The sequence below is a fragment of the Xiphophorus couchianus genome, chromosome 17, assembly GCF_001444195.1.
Source record: "Xiphophorus couchianus chromosome 17, X_couchianus-1.0, whole genome shotgun sequence".
In the NCBI taxonomy this organism is placed as follows: domain Eukaryota; kingdom Metazoa; phylum Chordata; class Actinopteri; order Cyprinodontiformes; family Poeciliidae; genus Xiphophorus; species Xiphophorus couchianus.
In genome coordinates this window covers 11819688-11842689 of record NC_040244.1, presented here as the reverse complement: position 1 = coordinate 11842689, position 23002 = coordinate 11819688, and the positions used below count along the sequence as shown (strand labels likewise).

Genomic DNA, 23002 nt, shown 5'->3' with positions numbered 1-23002 from the left:
GCCCAAGCTTGTGTGAGGCCTAAAAATATATTGGTTAGACTTTATCTGTAATATTGAGTAAAGTTTTAGAGTTCCTTTATACAGAAAGGTAGAGAACGATGTGAACATGTTGTGTGACACTTAGCAAGGAAAAACACTGACGGATGATTTAAAATTACTGCGAAGAAACAAAGAATTTCTGTAAAATGTATATATATTTTTGGGGGGTTGATGGAGAATAAATGTATCCTCCATTAAAATGGCTAAAATCCAATATTCACATTATCACTACATCCTTACTGGGCGTTTTCATTCATTTTTAATGACCATAGAGATAGCTTAAGTGATTAAGCTACTTATTTGAAGTCATGGATCCATGAAAAAAGGTGATAGAAAGTGATTGCTTAAAAATAAAAAAGTCAAAAGTAAACTGAAAATTATTCTGTTAGATTTATTTTAAGGGTTAGGTGTTAGAATATGTTTTTCTTTTTTTTTTTTTCTGCACTGAGCAAGACCAGATTTCCACAAGCATGTAGCACTGCAATAATTACTATCATTGACTCATTTAGACAGCAGTGTGTAGGAATGGATTTAGAATTGCCTTCAGGTGTTGAGATTAATCTCACAAGATCACTGCAAGGTAAAAAGTATTTATAGGGTAGGACGCTATGGGACGCAAAGATGGCAAGGTAAAAACTTTGGAAGAGGAGACCTTGAGAATTTGAGAGGAGAGCTGGATTAGAAAGAGACACGCACTTCCTTTATCAGCTGTTCTAAGCCGGGGCCTCCGTTTGTCTTGGAAAAAGTCTCTGTCTCCTTGACTGCATCACAAGTGCTGTCTCTACATCAAATGTGCAGCTGCTAATTAGTGAAATGAAGCCAGACTAGGCAAGACAAAGTCCAAAAGTTACACTCTGCCTGTTGCATGCAAGGCGTTCTTCAAAGAAAGCGCCACAGTGTCGTCCTCCTCTGCAAGAACCAGAGTGGTTTGTAATATTTTTCAAGACGGGGAAGTCCTTCCATATCCTTCCATAGAACACAGACTTTCACCGACTGCATTGCTGCCATAAAGAATCACAACGAGAAATGTACAGAAGTTTCATTGTTCCTGTAAGAATTTCACCGTCGTTCTTTAAACCACATCCTTAAAAATGTTAAAATGTCACCAAACCGCACAATATCACAGAGCCTGTCAAGACCATCAGCCATAAACTCATGCCCCCCTGACTTTTCTGTCTATTCAGTGCAGGAGACCATTGTGTCAAATGGTATTTTCATTAATAGCTGACCTAATACTCAACTCTCTTTGGGTATTCCACATAGCATTTGCTGCCTAGAGGTCAAAAAACACTGGGTAACATAACAATTCAACCATGCAACTTTTCTACACAGAGTGATTTTTTACAATCTTTGTCATAAAGTTGAGAAGTGGATTGAAATGTTAATAAAATGCCACTTATTGCCCCAGATTTCTGTCTACACTTGGTTGAAAGTCGCACAAAGACACTAAATTAAGTTTCATTGGGATTTTATGTGACAAGGCTCCACTCTGATAGTTGAATCTGATTATTAAAGGAGCTATATTGGGATGAGAGCAAGGAGGCATTCCACTTTGAAAGAACTGGAGCTGTTTACCGAAGATAAATCATAATTATCAGTGGGAACATGAAAACAGCTGGTCGGGTTTGATTAATGTCACGCATGATTTTTCCGTCGATTACTGAGACGGGCATAAAGAATTACAAACATGTGACTCAGATCAAGTGTAGCTAGAAACAAATGCAATTTCTTTTTTATCCCATAAATTGGTACCCCTTTTACATTGTGAAATGTGCATACATCCATCTGCTTTGGACAAAAATGTGTCACTATATCAGGTCTGAATCCCATTACCATGCAAAACAGCCATTACCCAAAGTAGGAAAGCAGGGTGTTATGTAATAAAATTATTCAAATTACCCAGCTGCATGCTTACATCAAGTCAAAACCCTGATGTTGTGCTGCTGTTTCTGTAAAAGCTTTTGCGTGTCTGTCTCTGTGGAACCTCAGTGGTGCAACATCAGTGGAAAGTGCCATACCTCCTCTAATCCCTTTTATAAGCTCTGTAGCAAAGGCGACTGATGAAAGTTCAGCTGATGGGGACATCAACTAAAAATATAGCCCGCTCACTCAAGTGTCTTTTTCATTATAGATCATTTAATTTAGTTTTCTTTTCTTGAGTTTGTCTCATAATTGTCTTTCTATTCACAGATGAAGAAGATCCATGCCTTTATGATTTACAAGTGAGGTTCCTCCCCGTCCTATGAGACAAAACAGTAGCAGTAAAATACATAACGGCTAACAACTAACATTTTAAGAAAATGCTAAGCATGGACAAAAGGATTAAAAAGCATTTTTGTGAAGAAACCTTTATTGAAGTTTACAACACTGGAGCTCATTTGTTGTCAAGTTTTTTTTGTTTTTTTTTTGGATTGGAGTTGGTGTCATTCTTTTTTTTTTTTTTTTACAGTTTCCTGAAGAAGCCGACAAAAGAATTTGCATATTTTAACACCTAACAACAACAGAGATCTTAATTTAATCAAACAAGTGGCACTTTGTCTTTCACCGTCAGAAAATTTAAGATTGACAGTTCAGTTTTTGCCAACAGAAAAACAAACCAGCAGGAAAGGATGATAAGTTATTATTTCTGCCTGGATACGACTAAAGTTTCAAATAAGCATTTTAGAAACATGTTTTTTTTTTTTGTAGGACTGTGAACTGGTGTGCTATAAGCTAAGCTATCAGAATACGCTGCTGTTTCTTGGCAGCATTACAGCGATGGTAGTTTTCAATTCAAAACTCTTGAGCAGACATGACTGATGATTGTCATTTAAAACTAACAGAGGAATATCTTCAGTTTCATGAGCTGCTAATTGAACTGGGAGTGTGTTATGGTGCCAAGTAGCTCCCAACAGAAGGAACAAAAACTGATAGTGGGACAAGAAAATGTTTTTAGTCACCTTTTTTTCATACGAATGAAAATGTTACTCTGTGTTTCAGTATTTATTCCTATTGATATGCGGTGTCATTTGTAACTTTTAACTAAATTAATTTCCATGCCATTTCGCTTTACTTTTTTTTTTGTCAAATATTTTGATGGCTTAAATATGTTGTAGAAAACTCAAATCCCACGCATCATTTTACTGTACATTATTTTCTGAGATTTTAATTACACGCAGCCTCATTTTGGCCAATTGACTTTAAATATTTAATTTCCTGAATAAAGCTATGGTAGACATTACTTCTTAATCATACAACACTTCTTTGCAGTACACCTAAGCCAGATTTTGAAAAAAATTGCTTTAATTAACCTATAGTTAAAGTAGGAAGTAGGGACTATTATGGAATGTATGTTTGGAAACTTCTTGTAAACAAAATGTTTTGGTTCTTCATATTCAGCGTGCAAAACAAATGCAAACTCCTCCTCACACATTAACCTTTGATGGAGTATTTTCCAACGGGAACAAAACAAATGCTAGCAAATTTTAAGCTAATGACAAACACCAACTATTCTCTTCTACAATTAATGCGTTGCTAGGGAAAGATGGGTTGGAGTAGTGAGACTGCTCTCTTTGTGTTTTTGTTGCCCAAATAATTAAAATTCTTGTCTTTTAGCCACCAAAAATGAATACATATTTTACTCAAATAAGTTGCCCTGAAAAAGCCAGAAAACATTGGAATAAGCTCAAATTTTAAATGTGTATAAGCTAGTCAAATAACTACATAGCTAGCTATATAGCTAGCTATGTAGTTACATATAGCTATGTAGCTACATAGCTACAGATAGCTATGTAGCTATATAGCTAGCTAAATGGCTATCCAATCTTATATAATCTGAAGATGCTGTGTTCCTGAAAAACAAAAGTAAAACATCTTTACAAAACTTGGAATCCCTACATTAACAGATTTAATGTTGTCAGGGTTAGCAGCTGAGTTGCTAACAGGAACAAGGCAAATGTGGCCATCTCACTTGGCTTTCTGTTTAAGAGATTATACAAACACCGCCGAGTCGAACTTCATGCATTATAACCAGAAACATGAGAAACTATTTTGGCTTACATCCAAATTAACTACTTTGAAAATCCAAGCACTATTGTTAGGTGTTTAAAATGTATCTAGATGGCTTCACAACACCGCGATGATGATTAAAAAAAAAAAGGCCTCAGGGCAAACGGCAATTTTTCACACTTAAATAAAATTATGTTTTTTTGAAAGCAACAACGAAAAAGCGGAGAAGGTAAAAATGACCAGCATCTTTGTACCTTCATATTAGCAGTTCTGCATTATGTTGACTTTAGACTAAAACTACAATTGGCAAATGACAAACTTTACCCATCGTCATTTCTTTTTCTTCTACAGCCCCCCAAAATAATAAAAATAAAAATGTAAGAACTGCTGAGTCAAAAATTACATTTCTGAAATTCAGCTCATATTGTAATAAACGCATTTTTTTCATTTTTATGACTGCTATGCAAAATAATTAAACAATTTAACTGTGACATATCCACTTTGAAGGGTAAAACTTAAAAATTCAATGCTTACTTAATTCCACATTGACTGTGCATAGATGTCCCAATGTTACCGCTCATAATTAAAAGTAGTCAGTCAATACGTGGTCGGTAATTAATATGCCAGCGTTTGACCAGTACAGAAACGTAGAATGGACCCATTATAAGAATCAGTGTGCAAAACTAAAATATCTTTATTTTAGCATCACATGATGAATTACCTGATTACAATGAACAGGTATTTATTAATACTCTGCTTTCTACTGTAAAAAAAACAAAACAAAACAAATGAGCACAAAAGTCAATTAGTAGTGTTGCAGAGATAAAAAAAAGAAAGAGCCAAACATAACACTGTGGGCTACCCTCTTTACTGTTTGTAGTGTTAATGATCTACCATTTCAATTCCTCATGTATTTGGCTACATTACTTAAAGCACGTGCACTTTAAATTATGATGCGAACCCTAAAATGTTCTCTATCCCTGCAACGAGTCGGATTTTTCAATATGTGCAAAGAAAGACTCAAAGTTTAGAGCAAATGTACAGTCCACAGTGAATGAATGCTAAATATTCCAGAGTGCTGTCTTTTTCTTCTCTTTTTTTTTTTAAGAAAATATGATCAATAAACTAGAATTATTTGAATATGTAAAAATAAACTACAGAGCAACCGGGTACGAAAATAGCCTCTTTTTTTTCTCTTCTCCCTTTCTAACAATGATACAAATAAGATTTTGTGGCAACTTGTCTCGCTATCCTGTAAGCCCTCTCAAAGCGCTGAGGGAAAAAAAAAAAAAAAGTAGCCAACATTCAGCTCAAATGCTTAAGAGACGTTTAAAATTGCACATCGGGGTGAAAATAGGAGCAAAGTCGGATCGTGTGTGACAGGAGACAGCAGATGTGAAAAATGACAAACAGAGCGTGATCAACACATTTGGAAATATAGACGTCTGAGCTGCGTAGCAACAAAGGAAGAAAATTAATCCTATCAAGAGACAAGATGGAGCAAACGATGATAGACAACCTCTAAGATTAGACCGACAAACATTTATAGATTAAATGAGGTATTGCACAGATTAATAAAAAAGAAAAAGCATAAAGGCAACAGAAATAAAAATGTACAGAAAACTGAAGGAACATTTTTAATTATAATTATGAAGTCATCAACTTTATTTTAGAAAGACTGGGATAAATTTTAGTGTCATCGAGGGCAAAAAAAAAAAGGAAAGACAAAAAAAAGTTTCACTCGTCGTCCCATTCATCCTCTTCCTCAAAGTCGTCATCATCGTCGTCGTCGTCGTCATCGTCTGTGGGGGAAATGGAGAAAATGAATAACTGAATAAACGAATTTGTTGAAGGAGAGGTTAAGAAAAAAGAAACATGGAATATTTAGATCAGAGTTAATTGGTTTGGCAAATAAATTATTTCTCAGAAAATATTCAGGCAATAGAGTGAAAAGAGAAAACCTCCAATGTGAAAGAAAAATATCGGAAGCTGGCGGAGAACCAATCTGCCAACATCCCACCAAAACAATCTAAAAACTAAACATTAATGATACATTTCAATTACTTTTAGTTTTAAAAGAATAGTTTGATGAATATACACAGCTCTGGCAAATATTAAGAGACCACTTAAAATGTGGTCTCTTAAAAAGCAGGTAAAAAGTATATACCTATACTTTTTATAGGTATGTTTAGTAAAATGAAGGTTGTTCTTTTATTCCATGACCTACTGATAACAAGTCTCTGAAATTCCAAACAAGAAATTTAGCATTTATTTGCAGAAAATGAGAAATGGTAAAAATAACGACAAAGATGCAGTGCTTACAGACCTGAAATAATGCAAAGAAAACAAGTTTATAATCATTCAGAAGCAACAATACTAATATTTGAACTCAGGAAGAGTTCAGAAGTCAATATTTGGTGGAATATCCATGAGGTTTTCAATGGGGTTCAGTGCAGTGATCTCTTCATTTTTTCCCAGATCTGCATATATAAAAACCTAACTACATAAAAGTAATTGTTACTTTTATTTGTCAAAAAAAAAAAAAAAAAAAAGAGACAGATTTGGAAAGTAACATTCCAATCTCACACAGAGGAAATTTGTAAAATGAATCCACAAACTCCCTCTGCTGTGCAGCGTGTGTAAGAGCAAAGACCTCAACAACTGAGATACTAAAGGGTTCCTACACAACTTTTATTTCAAAATTCCAATCCCCTTACTGGAGATAAATTAAGATGTTCTGGATGTAGGTGTGTATATACAGTATATATATATATATATATATATATATATATTTATATATATATATATATGAGTTAGTGCTAATCAGTACTGAATCTGTGTGTACCCGAAGAGTGGATAGCTTTGCTTCTCTTCTGCATCGCGGCCATCAGCGCCCCGACGATGCCCGCTGTCGGCGCTGCGTCAGTAGATGTCGGTTCGGAGTTATCGTCCCTCTGTAAAGATGGGAAACCGGAATAAATGAGTTTCTGCATGAAACGCGTAGCTACTGGGCTCCTGTGTGTGTGACAGATGAACACTAACGGCTTTCAGCTGGACTCCTTGTCGGATCTGGTCCAGAAGTGCGTCTCTGCCGCCGGTGGACACCGGCCTCTCCTTCTGCTCCACCTTCTTCAGCTGCGCTCCCTCTCTGATCTGACTCAGCAGCGCAGACTTGCCCTCCCCTCCGTTGGCCTCCATGGAGGGCGGAGGAGGAGGTCCGGGAGGAGGCGGAGGGGGCGGGGGCGGAGGAGCGCCGTTGCTGGCCGGCGGCGGAGGGGGAGGAGGCGGGGCCACGGGGAGGGAGGCGTGCGCCGGGGCGGGCGGAGGCGGGAGAGCGCCGCGGCTGGGTGGCGGAGGCGGCGGGGCGGACATACCCGGTCGGGACGGGGGTGGAGGCGGAGGCGCCGAGACTGGAGGCCGGGAGTGGGGAGGAGGCGGCGGGGCGCCCCGGACCACCCGGGAAGGAGGAGGTGGTGGAGGGGCGGAGCCATGTTGGGGTGGGGGTGGAGGAGGAGGGCCACCTCTGGGTGGAGGCGGTGGAGGAGCTAAACAAAAACAAAACAAACGTATCATCAAAACAGACACTTTTCATGTCTGTAAGAAGTCACTGACAGTTACCATAACAACCAGATTTTATTTAGTTTTTATTCCCCCCTTTCGTGACAACTGCAGGGGGATCCTCATCATTTGACAGACTGAAATATTTGGCAGTTCTTACATGTGCCAAACCATGCAATCATAACTAAGCCATACAGGATCAGCCTTCTCAGCTGGAGTTCATATCAATGTTAGTAAAACCGAGAAATACAGCACCGTGTCACACTACAACCACAACAATGCACGTATTTTACTGGCATTTTATGTGATAGAATAGATGATGGTTGATCCATTTCCTTCCACAAAGGAGAACTATTACTCTTTCGTAAGAAAGCAATAATAAGTCTAGTTTCCTGTTTGCCGCAAGTCCTGTAGAAGGCGAGACAAATATGAAAGATGGTGCTCTGGTCTGATGAAACAAGTTTTAGCCACAAAAACGCCATTTGTTGAAGAAAGTAACCCTGCATTTTCCATAAACACATCGTTTCCACAGTGCGGTGAAATAAAAAAAAAAAACAGTTTAGAGGGTGCAAAGCAAAAAACCTGAGAGCAGAGGTTGAGCTTTCAGTAAAAAAAAAAAAAGAAAAAGTCTCAACACACAGCCAGAGGTGAAGTGCTGCATTTCCAATCAAAGTATTTTAGGTACTATACGAATTCCACAAAATCCAGACCTAAATCTAATGTTTGAAGACTTGAAAATTTATAGATCCTTTCTATTGTATTTGTGAGCCATTTCACAAAAACAAATGTAAAATGTTAAAGCCTCTAAACATGCAAAGCTGTTAAGAGTTGAAACTGTATCTGCAGCCAAAGGTTGACTCATGTGGTGGAAGAAAATTGCAAACTTTCCAGACTTTCCAGATTTGGAACAAAATGTTGCGAGCGATGAATCACCATCCTTCCCCTCCCCAACTGTGCACTTCTTCATGGTGTTGGTGGTCTATCACATAAAATCCCCCCAAAATACTTTGAAGTTTGTTGTCATAATGAGACAGAATTATCGCGTTCCACCATATAAAACCAAATTCCTTCTTGCACCAATCTACATGCAAAGAGTTGAACAAAGTCAACCAGAAGTTTAAAATTCTTTAGCTTCCAAAGGAAGGAGACACACAATTATTCAACAAAACATCAGAAGATGTATTCAGGAAGTCTTGTGACAGAGTATCACACAGCAGACAGAACCACTGCAGGAACTGCAAAACACCTCATGGTGGAATCTTAGCATAGCTGCACATGCAGCGTCACAGTTAGCTTACACAGCCGGTCATGCACAGAAACCTACCGCTCCACCTGGGCGGACCTGGGGATAAAACCACCACACTAGTTAGATTGTCAGCTCAAGACAATCGGCCCGCTTCAAAGAAATTCACATAATCCTGAAAAAACATTTCCATACAGTCATATTCAATTAGAGTATCTGTTCTAATGAGACTCGTTTGTGCGATTTAAAAAGTACTTTGACAAAGAAATGTGGGCTTAATGAGAAGGGTTTTTTCTTTTGGTGCGTTTCACTTTGTGAATTGCATCGCCGAAATGACTAAACTTTTCAATAACATTCAACTCTATTGAGTATGACTGCCCATCCCCATTCAGCGGCTGTTTATCCCCAGTTGTTCAGGATTAATTGCCTCGTTCTTACAGAAAATCTGTTTGAATCTAGATCCCGCGTAAACGCGGAGCAGAGAGTGCGGTTGCCGTCTTACCTTGTCTCCGTACCTCGTTTTTGACGGCCTCCACGCCTCCATTTTTCTCAATGAAGTCGTAGATGGCCTTGGAGGTCTCCTTGTCTTTCAGCTGAGCCTCGGAGATGCCGGCCAAATCAAACAGGTTCTTCAGCTCTGGGTCCAGGTTATTCATCTAGAGAAGGCAAAAAGAGAAAAGGGACACAGTAAATACGTTGATACATAGTTAATGTGAAAAAAATCATTTATACCCATTAACGCTTCTCACATTTTATCACGTTAAAACTACAAAAGATTTTTTTTTCCCCACCCAAACATACTTCAAGCTTAGTTAGATTGGAGTATAAGGGGTATGAATATTTTTTTCACTGTTATACAGAAATTTGTAAATACATAAGTAACCGTCCACCACCCAAAAAAAAAAGAACATACCTAAAAAATATGTATAATTTGAACAATGAAACCTAAAGAGACTCAAATGTAATCTGATTCTCCTAAAATAAATAAAATACAAATCTGCATCATCACTATCCCAAGTAACGTGAACATAACGTCTAACATAGTGTTTGACATTGGTAAAGTTTTCTGTGAAGATTCGTTTCACATTTTGAGCTGAACTTCCTGACTCCAAAAGAAACCAATTTCTGCGGCTCTGCCGCCACCTAGTGGCCAGTGTTGGAACATGTTCTGACCTTGACTTGGCTCGACAAAAGTCGAGCTCAAAAAGCTATTTTGAGGAGCTTTTCTTTTTCCACATTGTAAAATGATGATGATGGTGATACAATTCGCAGTTATTGGGACACATTCTGATGTTTCCACTTTTTGTTTTAGAAATCTGTGCATGAGCTCGCATGGCTGACAGTAGTTGATAGCAGACTAAAAGCTCTTTGATTTCACAAAGAGCTTTTGTGAGTTTAATTTTTCACAAAGAAAAATTAAACCTAAACTAACAATAAGGATCAAAAATAGCTTATCTTTACCTTAAGAGTAATTTACCAGGTAATAAACCTCTTAGCTCAGAGCTATGTATAAAAAGACTCCTGAATTCGTTAAGCTAAAATTCCCTGGGCTTAATTTTCTCATTTGCAGGCCGTGATCCATCCTCCTGAATCCAGCGGTTTCCCTGATTGGGACGTCTGAAACCTGAGCTATAGATTATGCAGATGCACGTTGATTCTCTTCCATCTGAAATCTGCTTGTGTGCGCAGCTCGGATTAACGTTTAAAAGCTGATATTACATTTAAATAATCCACCTCAGGGAGGCGTGGCCGACTGGATGCGGTTAGAGACGGTCTACCCGTCACGCACGTTCAAAACCGGAGACGCGGAAACAAACAGGAGCTCTGAATCAATGCTGCTTACATCAAAGCCGGTGTTTGGGTTCCATCCTATGTGATTTACATGCCTGTAAGAAGAAGAAAAAAAGCAGAAGAAATGTAAGTTAAGGCAGTCAGACAAGACTCAAATGGAGAAAAAGAGTTAGCAGCTAGACCTGTTTACTGTAATACTTGGTTCTTTTGTGGCCTGTAACAACTGAGTGATTGCACAGGGTTTTTACACAATTTAAAGGCAACATTTTATGTTTGACCAGATTTTTTCCTGATAAATGAAAGAAAGAGTTGATATCCTTCAGCAAGAAAGGCTGAAGGATGGCAAAGGAATGTGGAAGAAAGAAAAAACTGAAGGCAGACTTGAAGGATTGAAAGAAGGCTGGATAACATGAAGACTAGATCAAACAAACATTAAATATACACCGTCAGGACACTGGCAATTTTATGACAGCGTCGATCAGAGTTATTACCACTAAATCGCCAACGCCAACGCCAGCGGCTACTCACTGGAAGTTGCTGGGTGTGCCGATGTCGGCCTTGGTCAGCTTCTTCTTCTTCACCTTTTCCTTCTTGATCCTCCTGGGGAAGGAGCCGTGCACGAGGCTGTTCATCGGAGCGTTGTTGTGAATACGATGCGAGTTGCTGATCTCTGGGTGTTTGATGTCGACGGTCGCCATGGGCAACGCAGGTCCTGGAAAAACGGCGACCGTAGGGATAACGTTAATGTTGGGAAACGAGACAGAAAAATACATAGAAGACGGTAAACAGGAAAGCTTTAGACATTTCAGGTAGAGTCCTTTTAATATTAGTACAGATTTTTTTTATTATTACCGTTACACAGAGAAAACAGAGCATGTCTGCATTTGGTGGAAGTACAAACTCTTAGAATTTATACGAAAGAAAACACAATATGTTAAGACGCATGTGTGTTGAAAAAGTCAAATGATATTCATTTTACAAACAGAAATATATTTAAGGTATTTGAGGATTATGACGAAATTCAGTTTCAGAGTTCAATAAAATGTTGCTGTGCTGATTTTGGACTTCATTGCCAAAAAGAATCCACCAACCAGACCGCATACCCAGGATTAGTCTTTGAACAGTGACTCTTAAAGCATCGACTCCAACTGCAGTTCACATGTTGGGAATCTCCCTCAAACTCTACAGTGGATTGCACTTTACAATAGAGTAGCATATTGTCCCACAAAGGGGAAATTCAGGTATAGCAGCAGCATTAAAACATTTTAATTGGTCTTATGTAATATGCACATTGTCTGGGAACCAAAACGTTTGGGTTTTCATAAGATGTTGGTCATAAAAGCATAAACAAACTGTGTTGTGTCAGTTCTCAGACCCATACCTCTTGAACTCGCTTTACGGAAACATTTGGGAGTTAAGCAGGGTAGTGGTGACGCCGAGCGAGCGCATCGTCCTCCCGCCCTGCCCCAAACCCGTCCGCCTTCTCCTGCTCGGCAGCTGCTCAACCCAATGTCTACTAGCATTTTACCCGCAAGGCTGCGAGCTCGCTCCTCCATGCGAGAGGCAGAGTCAGAAAGAGACGGGTAGAGTTCGTCCTGAGGGAGGACCAGGCAGTGAAATGAAGACAGACAGCCTGGACCCAACCCACCAGCAGCATCGGGACCAGCAGCAGCTGCCGGAGCCGCTCGGCCTCCTCCGACCCCACCCTCAGAAAGAAGCTCCTCACATGGGGCCGAAAGAAAGGTTGTGCAGAACATCATGGCCGCTCTTGGAACCGATCAAAAGAAATAGCATTGATGCAAGAAGCAGATCTCAGGTCTTCCTTCACAGGTAAAAAAAAAAATTAAGTTGTAGAAGACGTCAAGCAGATAAGGCATCCAAAAAGATTTAAAAACAGCGACATTCAGCCAGCAGCAGATGGACATCCATCCTACTTCACTCCAAGCTGGCCAGAGTACAACGCTCCGTTCAGCTTTCCAGCATCCGTTTGCTGGTAAGACCAGCAGCTCCTGGTCTTACCCCGCAAAACACGCAAATGCATCTAATCCCAGATAGTTATTCTGGTCGGAGCGCTGCTGGTCTTTATGTAACCATTAAAACCCATCCAGGGCATAATCCCATATTAATCTGTGACGTTTCTAAAACACGATGAAGCTGCGGGATGGGAGAAAAACGAGGCAGACAGCGTAAGAGAGACTGAGACGGGATGAAAACAGAGACAGATTAAACGATGAGAAAAGGGGAAAAGAGCAGCCGAGGTCGTCGATGAGCGAAGGAAAGCTGGAACAGGAAGTAGTAGGAAAGGACCAGAGATGATGGGAGAATGAGAACAGGATAGACAGGAATACAGCTCTATGAGAGAAGAGAGATGTAACTCAATTTTTACATCTAGCTGAACTTCAGCTCTATAAAAATCTACATCTGTTAAAATGCCAACTTAACGTGGAGGTTATATTGTGTTACTGGGTGTAATGGATTCCTGCAACCACAAGGGGGCAATAATAACCAAGTTGTTACCCGTCAGCGAAGAGGGTCGCAAGAACGCAGCACTTAGTGAAAGGTAAATGATGAATCCAGATGTGATTTTGACCATTTCATAACATACAAGTAAAAAACGTACCATTTGGAGGGTCTCGCCTCTTCTCTGTGAACACAAATAAATCATATCATTACAACGCTGCATTTGACAAGTCCTATTAATTAGAGGAGAAAGCGAGCGCCAAAGTGTGCGCAGAGGTGAAATTTTTTTTTTTTTTAAAAAGAGCAAGAAGTTTCATCACTGTCAGTGCAGGAGTCAGCAGGTGGAGAAGAGTTGGTGAGAAAATTTTAGTTGGTGCGTTTAGGAGACGACCAGACCCTCTAGAAAACAATCATCCGCGTGTTTCTATGTGTCTCGCCTTAAAATATAGAAAAAGTAGCAACAAGGGAAGGAGAGGTGGAAAACATGGCTTCAAAAATACAAGTTTGTTTTCCAGTGGTTAAAGGTTTAACAGGAAATGGCATTAGTCATGAAACGCATTAGATTCAAAGCGGACCAGATGAAAAGATTAAGAAATAAAAGCCACAGAATGTGGAAAAAAAAAAGTTTTTAATTGAGCTTGTGATGATAAACGTGATGGAAAAGTGCTCATAAGTTTATGAAAACACATGTGAATAAGAAGTCGGAAGGAAACGATTAGACAGAGCATAGTCCAGAGTATGAGAAAAAAAACAGCAACAAAACAAAACAATTCACTCTGTTGTTTAAGAGTAGCAGTTGTTGTTAGTCAGAGACAATACATCCCTATAATAACATTGTACAAAAAATTATTTTGGAGCATCTCAACAAGTAAGAGTTCATGAAGATTCTTTTATTGTTTTGGTCATTTAATCCAAAAAGATGATTCATTGCAGAGTGATATATTTTAAGCATTAATCCCTGTTAGTGTTCCTGGTTTTTGCTCAACTCAACTTTCCAAAAATAAGCTTTAATAGACGACTGACTAGTCAGCATCTTCAGCAATGACCTTCTGTGGCTCATCCTGCTTGTGAAAGGTGTTGGAAACTGTTTTTCCACATTTTTATACTTAGAAAAATCTTTAATTCCACTTGTATAATAGTCAAAAAAAACCCCAATAACTTTGGATATAATTATTTGTAATTCAAAATGTGTCTAGCATAACTTTACTGACTCCTGAGGTACAAAAAGAGGGTCAAAGATCTGATAAGGTGAAGACACTGAAAAACACTTGAAGTGCTAAGAAATAACCTTATTAGCAGAGTAGGTATGATATACCTGTCACAATTAACAGAAACAAGTACTTGAAATGCATCACTCTGTGTCAAATTAATCTATTAAATTTAACAGAACTACTGAAACTAAAAACTGACCAGTGCGTCAAAAAAAGAGACGTTTAGGCATGGATTTAATTTGTGCTCCTATTTTCATAGTAGTTAAAGTCAACAATCGTGTTTCGTTGCATTTATTAGGCGCCATGATTTGGCTTAGAATCAGATAAAAATAATAAAAAAACAAAAAGTTACATTGTAAAATGCCCCAACCTTGTAATTGTTTTAAAGAAATAGCATTTGCAACCTTGAACTTTTTCACAATGCTCCCACATTTGGGATTTTATGTAACAGATTGATGCAGAGCGGCTCATAATTATGGTAGTAGAAGGGGCTGAATACATATGAATGCCACTCTTCAGATTTTATTTATGAAAACAATTAAAGCCGTAACTCCTTTTCCTTTCACAAACTACTTTGTGCTCACATGAAATCCCAGTAAAATACCTAGAAGACTGTGGTCTCGATATGAGAAAATGTGAAAAAGTTCAAAGCGTGTGAATAGTTTTTGCGAGTCGCCAAAGATCGACGGCGGAAGGTCGTACCCGTTTTCCTGTTTCTTTTCACCGTCAGCTCTGCTAAGGCGCCATGAAAACGTTTGGTCTCCTCTTCGTTGGCGAAGTTCAGACCCACTTGGCACGTCTGTAGATGCACACACACACACAAAAATGTGACAAAAACATAGCTTCAGCTGAACACCAATCTATTTTTAATTATGCGCGCAGGGACAGCACTCAGCTCCTACACACAGCCTGCTGGAGTCTCGCCAACAAAGGTCTTAACTCAACATATGCAGAGTTAAATCTTTGTTTGTCTACACTTAATTTGATCTGTTCATAAAAAACAATTAAGAATAATTTGAAAAACAATAACTTTTTGTCAAAAAAAAAAAAGTTATCTAGAGGCCTGATTTGTTCACAAAATTGCATGAGACATGACAGACAGTCATATCTAGTGAAAACCAGAATCTTTTAAACTAAAAACTTAAAAGCAGACATGGGCAACTCACATCTCCAGCAAATGTAATGAAGTAAGGTCTCTGCAGGTTACCATTGAAGCAGTTGTACAGCTCCTGTTCGAACATCATCTTACCCTCCTGTGAAATAAAAAATAAAAGTTGTTTTTTACTCCAGCTGTCCACTGATTTGGTGGTGCCAAAATGAAAACCCGTCACATCTCCACCTACCCTTATGTCCAAGACCCTGATGAAGTAGGAGCGCTGTGGGTTGTCCTTGACCAGACAGGCCACCCCGCAGCATCTTTTGTTCCAGCTGCCGTTTCGTTCTGCTGTGTACACCTGGACCACTCCTGAAGACAACGTCTGGAAAGGAAGAGCACGCATCACTAACCGGGTCGTTTCCACATGGAAAATTATTTACTAGCAGATGTAGTAACACACACACACAAAAGCGGACGCAACAGTGATGAAACGCTTGCTGCTGATTCTTTGTAACTGAATCATTCATCGAAAAGCCGCATGCTGAAAATAGCAGTGAAGCAGTGAGGTCATTCTTTCTGAGAAATGACAGGAGTCAAACCGGTGGCCCTTATTTTAGGACGCAAGCAGGAGCGCTGGCTCTGGACAATTCCTCTAAGAAGGGCTGACGAAACCGTGCGGTTCAACACATTGTTCAGAAAAACCTTACGGAGTGATAACACAGCTGAATGGAGGAGGAAGAAATGTAGAAAGAAGTTCCCAAAATTATCAGCTAAAATAAATGTTTTAAGAAATAAATTTATTGATAAAAATGTTGTATCGTGATAAGAACTTTGATTCCTCCTTATCAAGTTAAATTTCAATTAATAATGTTCAATCAAAAAATAAAACTAACACTATTTTCTCCATGAGCGCATCAATAAATACCAGGAAATTCAAACAGGATTAAATGTGTTCAACTTAGTGATGTAAACCAATCTTCTTTGATTTATATTTCAAACGGGAATGTTTTTCAAGAACAATTTGCGTTTGTGCCATGCTGTCACACATGTACAGTTACTCGAAAAAGCTGTAATAAATATTTTCTTTTATTATAATTTTTATCTTCATCACAATATTGCAAAATATGGTGATGGAAATTGTGAGTCCATAATCACCCACTCCTACTTTAAATCATAAGTACCTGGATGAAAATGGAAAAATCTCATTTGAATCCACAGATGAGTAGCGAAACCGTTAAAGATCATCAAGTTCAGGATGATGAGGTTTATAGTAATCTGCGAGTATCCTAGCAATCAGATTACACCTTTTTGATTAATCCACATATTTTATCTTCAATCATCGTTGGAGAAAATATAAATACCCAGCCGAGTCAGACAATGCTTCATTAGACTCACTATAACTTGGAAAATATTGTCAGGTTTTAGCATCACAAGATTTCATCATCCTCCTGTAAAAACAATAATTTCGATTCCCTAAAAATCGTCAAACAATTAATCTTACAGGAGCATCGAAGGACACAAAAACAGGTGTCGAAACCCAGAACTCATCTAATCTCCTCCTGTAGTAAAAGAAAATCCAAAAGGATTCAACACTAAAACTAAACTGACACCTTTTTAACCTCCTCCTTTAACAAATATTACACAGGTAAGCAAAGTCGACGTCCCAGCAACCTCTGCTGCAGAAGTCGGAGTACGAAACGCAACGCTGCTGTTCAAGCACATTCATGTGGTTCTGTTCTGGCCCATTACACTGCAGGAGCTAGCTTCAGAGTCTACACACACACACACACCTGTAGAGCACACGCAGACGAGATCATAAGGGTCAGATTAGGCTCCTATAGTTTTTACATGCGGCTGCAGGGTGTTGATCTCACAGGGGGGGCTCCGGTTTCACAGCCACTAAACACACACACGCCCACATGAAAGCGGGAGCATCAGGAGAGGAAAAACCCGGTGGGGCCTTTGGTTCCAGGAATTACTGCTTACATCAACATCTTCTCATAAACTGCTCAACAAATCAAACTAAAAGGAAAAAAGAAAAAGAAGAAAAACGCCACAAAGTGAAACATTGAGGAGACACAGAAGCAGCATGTTCTTTTTATTCCTACCAGCAACATTATGTAGCAGGTTTACGGTGAATTTTTCATGCAACACAATGGTGTCAAGGAGATTCATCTGTTTATGAAGCTCTGATTTTTCCTGACAGACCCAAAGGCAGCAGGAAAGGAGGAAAGAGGAGGATGGGGGGGGAGGTTGTGAATGTGACATCACCATAAATCCAAGAATATCACTCGCTTGCGAAGCCGCCGTCTCAACAGCAAACGGCCTCTTTATCACTCTCCTTCTCCAACATGCAACAGTGATGATGCAGTGATGTAACCGAGCAGAAACCCTGCAGTCAGCCCTTATTTACTCAAAGCGACATGGCTACCTACATGTTGCTCTTGGAAGGTCCAGCTCTACCAGGAGAGAAATTAAGAAAATGGAGCTCAGAAAATTTGGCTGACCTTTAAGCCTTTTAAAAACAGCTAAATAAAAAAAGCAGAAGAAAGCTGATTTTTTTTCCTCTCTCTTTCTTCCACAACCCCCTCCCAAGGCAAAAAATCCTGAGGCTGACCACAGGACTTCCTGTAGGACCTAACTGCTGATTAGGCAGTCCATACACACACACACACACTCACACACTCACAGGCCGAGTGAACTGGACCCTTTCCACCTTTCTGCCGAGTAAGACGGCGCTTTTGATACTGAACACAGCAGGAGGAATACTAATGAGCCAAACCAATCAGAGAGCTCGTTGTTGAAGTGTGTACCGGTGGGTGTCTGGAATGTCAATTAAAGAGCTGGATTTCACTATGAAAACAAAGACAAATTTTTCTGCTCGGTACACAACTGTTTTTGTTGTCGTCCTTTGATAAAGTTACAAACTGTGGCTCTTATAAACAAAAGTCGCTAAAAAACAAGAAACCAAAGTATTTAATGCCGATTCAACAGATTTACTGTAGCGAGAATTTTGCTGTTCTGTTAGCTATAAAGGCAATCCGTTCTTCTTATGCAGGTTTTTTTAAATGTGTGATATTTTACTGAATGCTCTTTTATAACCATCTCATTTCTCATGTGTTAAGATTTCTAAATTTATAACTTTAGACCTTCCAGAAGGTCTAACAGAAGGACTCTAGCTGGACGTGTTTGGAAATGGCTCTGATTATGTATATATACTGTTCATATGCTAATTAGCCATGCGCTACGCTGAGTTGAAAAGTCTTTCAGCCTACAACCCACTGCATTAAAAAAAATAATAAATTACTCAAAGATTCAAAAACGCATGTAAATTATAACATTGCCAGAAAAAATAAGGGGGCAAGTTTATCATCAACCTATGAAATAAGTCCTGAATTAAAAGTTTCACAAAACACACTCAAGTATATTCTCAGGTAAAAATTTCAGACTTTGTCAGAGGATTCTGTTTCTTGCATTTTCTGCATAATAAGTACATTACGTAATGTGCAATCATTCTGCAAGTCAGGACATCGCTTACTGCTGGCCATTCTAATTAGATCCAGCATGGAGTCACACTGTCAATCACTTCCAGTCTTCCCCTCGCAAACATCCGTCTCACACACATACTTTGTCTCTCTGCATGAGACGACAAGAGCGTGGGACTGGCAGGAATGTTCCCGATTCCACGTCTCCGTCACATTGCTGCAAGATAACAGTCAGGAAGCCAGAGGAACGCAGTCAGTGGATTTCAAACAGGTTACATAGCTGCGGGGACACGCCTTAGAAACCTGTGTGCTCATGTAAAACAAAAAAGGAAGAGAAAACACAAAGGAGGCGAGGCATGTCACCGTGTGACCTCATGCAGGCTCCGCCAAGCCTGTCATGAGACAGGAAACGTGCGCTTTTCTAAGCAGAGGAGCAGGAAAACGTTTCTGCGTACACCTGAGCAGAGAAATCCCGGCTGGTTTACCTGCGTTCGTATGAGGAGGAAGAGGCCATTTCTCGGTTGCTCAAGGAGCTTTTACCGAGCACAATTACAGGAAACAGCGAATGCTGTGAGGAACTAACTGAGAACATGCCGAGTTAAAGCAGCTGTGGAGCAGCAGTAAAGGACCTTTGAATGCACATTTACTGTAAAGTCACTCGATTGCACGATAACAAAATCAATCCGGAGGAAATAATGTAATAAAAGCAAATTTTAAAAAAGGGGTCATCTTACTGCACTGCCAGTAAGCTGGCTGAAAATTTAGGGAAACGTTCACCTGCAGACTTGCTTCCACAGCACAAAACCCAACTAATAAAGCTGGACAATAAACTATACTTCTAATCATTTTTGTCAGTTTATTGAGTGCAACGGGACTGACTGCACACAACATACTGCACTGACATCCTGCATGCCAGCCAAACAGCTGAAAGGCATTTTTCTGAACCTTGAAGCAAATATTTAAGGTACATTTCAGATTCCGAGATGCTAAAGCTAAGGGGAAGTGTTGGGAACTTCACAAGATAAAGGAAAAGAATGAGCAAGCAAAAAAAAGGGTTAGCCTTCACTGTTATTCCAATAATTACTGATAATATTGCACTTAAGTGTGTTTTAATAACAGACTAGCAAAATGCTGATGGCATCCATCTTTAGAGGAAAGAGAGCCACAATAACGCAGAAATGTATGGAGCACAGCATGAACCGAGTATGGAAGGCCTGGGTTTGTGTTAAAATTTATTATTATTATTATTTTTTAAATGCACTAGTGTTTCCTTCGGTCTAACTATTAACACCTAAGGTCCAAAAGCTACTTCATTCTCGGCCAACTCTCTAATCTATTCCAACACAGGAGTGAAACTTTAAATCATTAACTAAATGTCAGCAGTGGCAAACCGCAGCGCATGTCTAGGCTGATATCCATTGATCTAACGTCCCAGAGTAACTTAGTAATTTATATCCAATGAAACGCCACATAGTCAGAGAGACTGCGCCTTCTGCTGGAAGTATCGATCCCAGTCCAGGGCTGAAATTGTGATGACAGCTGCGAAATCCGTCCCAACTACAGTTTAACCATACCAGGAAGCCTGTGGAGATACACAGTCCGTTTAAAGTAACCATTTATGAAGATTGCGATACGGAAAAACACACACACACACACAAAAAAGGGAGAAAGTTGTTGCAGATTTTGGAACAAGTCTAAAGGATACACTGAAAAATTTAGCTGGCGACCCAAAACGGATGATATTTTTAGCCTGACTTGTTGACTGGAAACTCAGATTAGTGAACACAGTTTACTGGAAATTGCTTGGTATTTGCTGCAAGGTCGAATGAACTGCTTCTTGTGTCAGCGGGGTGAAAAAAATAAAAAAGAAATCAACATTTTTTCCCATGATACGGATAAAAACTGAACAACCAATAAATATGTCACTCCAAATAGATCTTTGCAAAATTAGTAGTTGATACTACTATCAACTAGCAACTCTGTACAAACAGAATATCTAGATTTGTAACATTATGGAAACCTCAGTCCAAAACAGAACTTGATTCGTCCACTGCTGGACGGTTTGGACATGTTCTGGACACCAAAGATTGAAGGCCAATTTCCATATTCCACTTAAAACTCCAATGTAAAGAAATATGAGTATATGAGCGCAATAATTAATGAAAACCAGACTCAAAAGGAAATTAGAACCAAAATAAACGGATAAATAGTGTGATAAAAACACTTTTTGAGGAAAAATATACAGTCAAGCTAAAATATACCGGAGATTTTTGCGAGTCATCTCCATAATTAAATAAAAATAAATAAATAAATACGTAACTTGATCACAAATCAAATAGATTCCCGGTGGTTTAGGTACATGAGTAGTGCAGAATGTTTTGCTTACAGGCATTAAATTGAACCTGGAAGAAACAAAAATGTCAACACGGAGGCACAATTTACAGATAAAAAAAACTAAATTGGTAAACGGTTGAAAAAAACCCAGGCTTGCTGCTGCTTCCAATAAAAACAACCGATGATCGCTCAATGGGAAAAAGTAATAAATAAAATAGATAAACAAAACCGCATCTCTACTGGTAACTTAACAGGTCAAAAAGCACAAATTCGTCCTAACTGAGGAAGGAAACGGAGAGAAATACAGCAAGACGTTTTAGCAGTTTTTAATATACAGCGTTGCTCTTTTTCCAGGGTGGCATTAAAATGAGGGCAGCATGAACTTGTCAAGAGTCACCTGTCAATTGCACCTTGTTTTTATTGCTTCCATTCAATTAGCAAAGCCATAACACCTGACGACAAATACTTAGTTATTATTATTTTTGCTATTATTTTTTATTCGATGTCTATAGAGGACAGAAGTATGATAACTCCACCGGTGCCTGTGTTTGTGGTTTGAGATGATTGGGGTTGGTGGAAGGGGGACATGCATGCACGCAAGAACCGCCTGCCACTGACAACGAGGACATGAATATGAATCACATACATGGAGAATATCTTATGTAATAAGAGATTATCGCATAGAAACTGAATCGTGACATTGCACTATTGTGATCCCTGCTGAAGGTATCGTGGAGAAACTGGAGGCTACTCCCAGATTTTATTTTTCATTTTTTGTTTTGGGGGAACTGGTCTGCCTTGCACTGGGAGGTTGAATTTTGAAGCGACTCAGCTCTGCTCCACTGCGCATTCTTCTCGGCGGACGCACACTTCCCGAAAACAAGCAGGCTCCAGCCACATTATGTAAGGAGAGTACCGAAAGCACTCCTTTCCCCCGCTGATGGGTTTAACAGCTCCGACACCCTGGCCGTGTTAACTCCAGGCTCGCTGCGGTTTTAGGCTGCCGACAGCGGAATTTCAGGGTTTCCTGGATGTTTCCAGCTCCCAACTTTGATTTAAACCCAATGGCAACAAACACAATATATATACATATATATAAATATATATGCGTATGGAATAAGAGTTGTCTTTTCAACCAAAGCTCCACACGGTCCCAACGACTGTCAAAACAAACCAGCTGTTTAACTTTGTAGCCTCGACATACAATTAAAATTGTAGGCCACAAACTCAAGCTGGAAATCGGTTCTCATGACGGCACAAGTTAGCAGCATTAGCCATTTTTTTTTCTTAGCAAGCTTAATAAGACAAACTTACGATGCATTTCCTCCCAAGGTAGTTAAAAAGGCTTTCATTGTCCTGCTGTGACAAGATTAAGGAGCCGACATTGCTTTGCCGCCGTTGCGGCGGGTGTCCACTCATTATTAGGGGTCAGTTTATGAAGTCTGCACCCGCTGACTGCTTGTAGGAGCTCCGGGAAGATACATCAACAATCCCTCGGTCATCCGTGGCCTGCCTCCGACTCCTCACGCCGGTGCGGGAGTATTCCGCCGCTCCGCCGAGGTAAAGGTGTGTGTGTGGGTGGGAGGGGAAACGAGCACGGTGCAGGAATGTAGCTTTGGCGTCTCTCGGCTCCTCAAAACCAGGCAAAAAACTGGGACAACAGCACGAAGCTGGGACGAGGAGAAAACTTTCCTTGGAAGTCCTGCCGTTATAGGAGCCCTGAGCCAGTTCCATCCAACATGGCAGAGTTAGGGCGAGTCCAAAATCTGGGAGCGGGGGAGGCAAGTCTCCCAAATGT

General features: G+C 39.6%; 1 protein-coding gene across 5 annotated transcripts; it reads right to left on the bottom strand.

Annotated features, from left to right (window-relative positions):
- Positions 1 to 2468: 2468 nt before the first annotated feature.
- waslb (WASP like actin nucleation promoting factor b) lies at positions 2469 to 22945 on the bottom strand. 5 transcript variants are annotated; one of them, XM_028043357.1, is made up of 12 exons: positions 22519 to 22943; positions 15633 to 15767; positions 15456 to 15542; positions 14992 to 15088; positions 13239 to 13262; positions 11147 to 11330; positions 10671 to 10713; positions 9330 to 9483; positions 8909 to 8926; positions 7069 to 7571; positions 6872 to 6980; positions 2469 to 5828 (listed from the first exon to the last, which is right to left on the bottom strand). In XM_028043357.1, exons 1-12 carry the CDS (start codon positions 22621 to 22623, stop codon positions 5764 to 5766), a joined length of 1524 nt encoding a protein of 507 aa, XP_027899158.1. In that variant the 5' UTR covers positions 22624 to 22943; the 3' UTR covers positions 2469 to 5763. The 5 variants fall into 5 exon arrangements, with proteins under 5 accessions (XP_027899158.1, XP_027899160.1, XP_027899159.1 ...); XM_028043359.1 differs by lacking the exon at positions 13239 to 13262 and having other exon boundaries at positions 22519 to 22945; XM_028043358.1 differs by lacking the exon at positions 8909 to 8926 and having other exon boundaries at positions 22519 to 22942.
- Between the last annotated feature and the right edge of the window lie 57 nt (positions 22946 to 23002).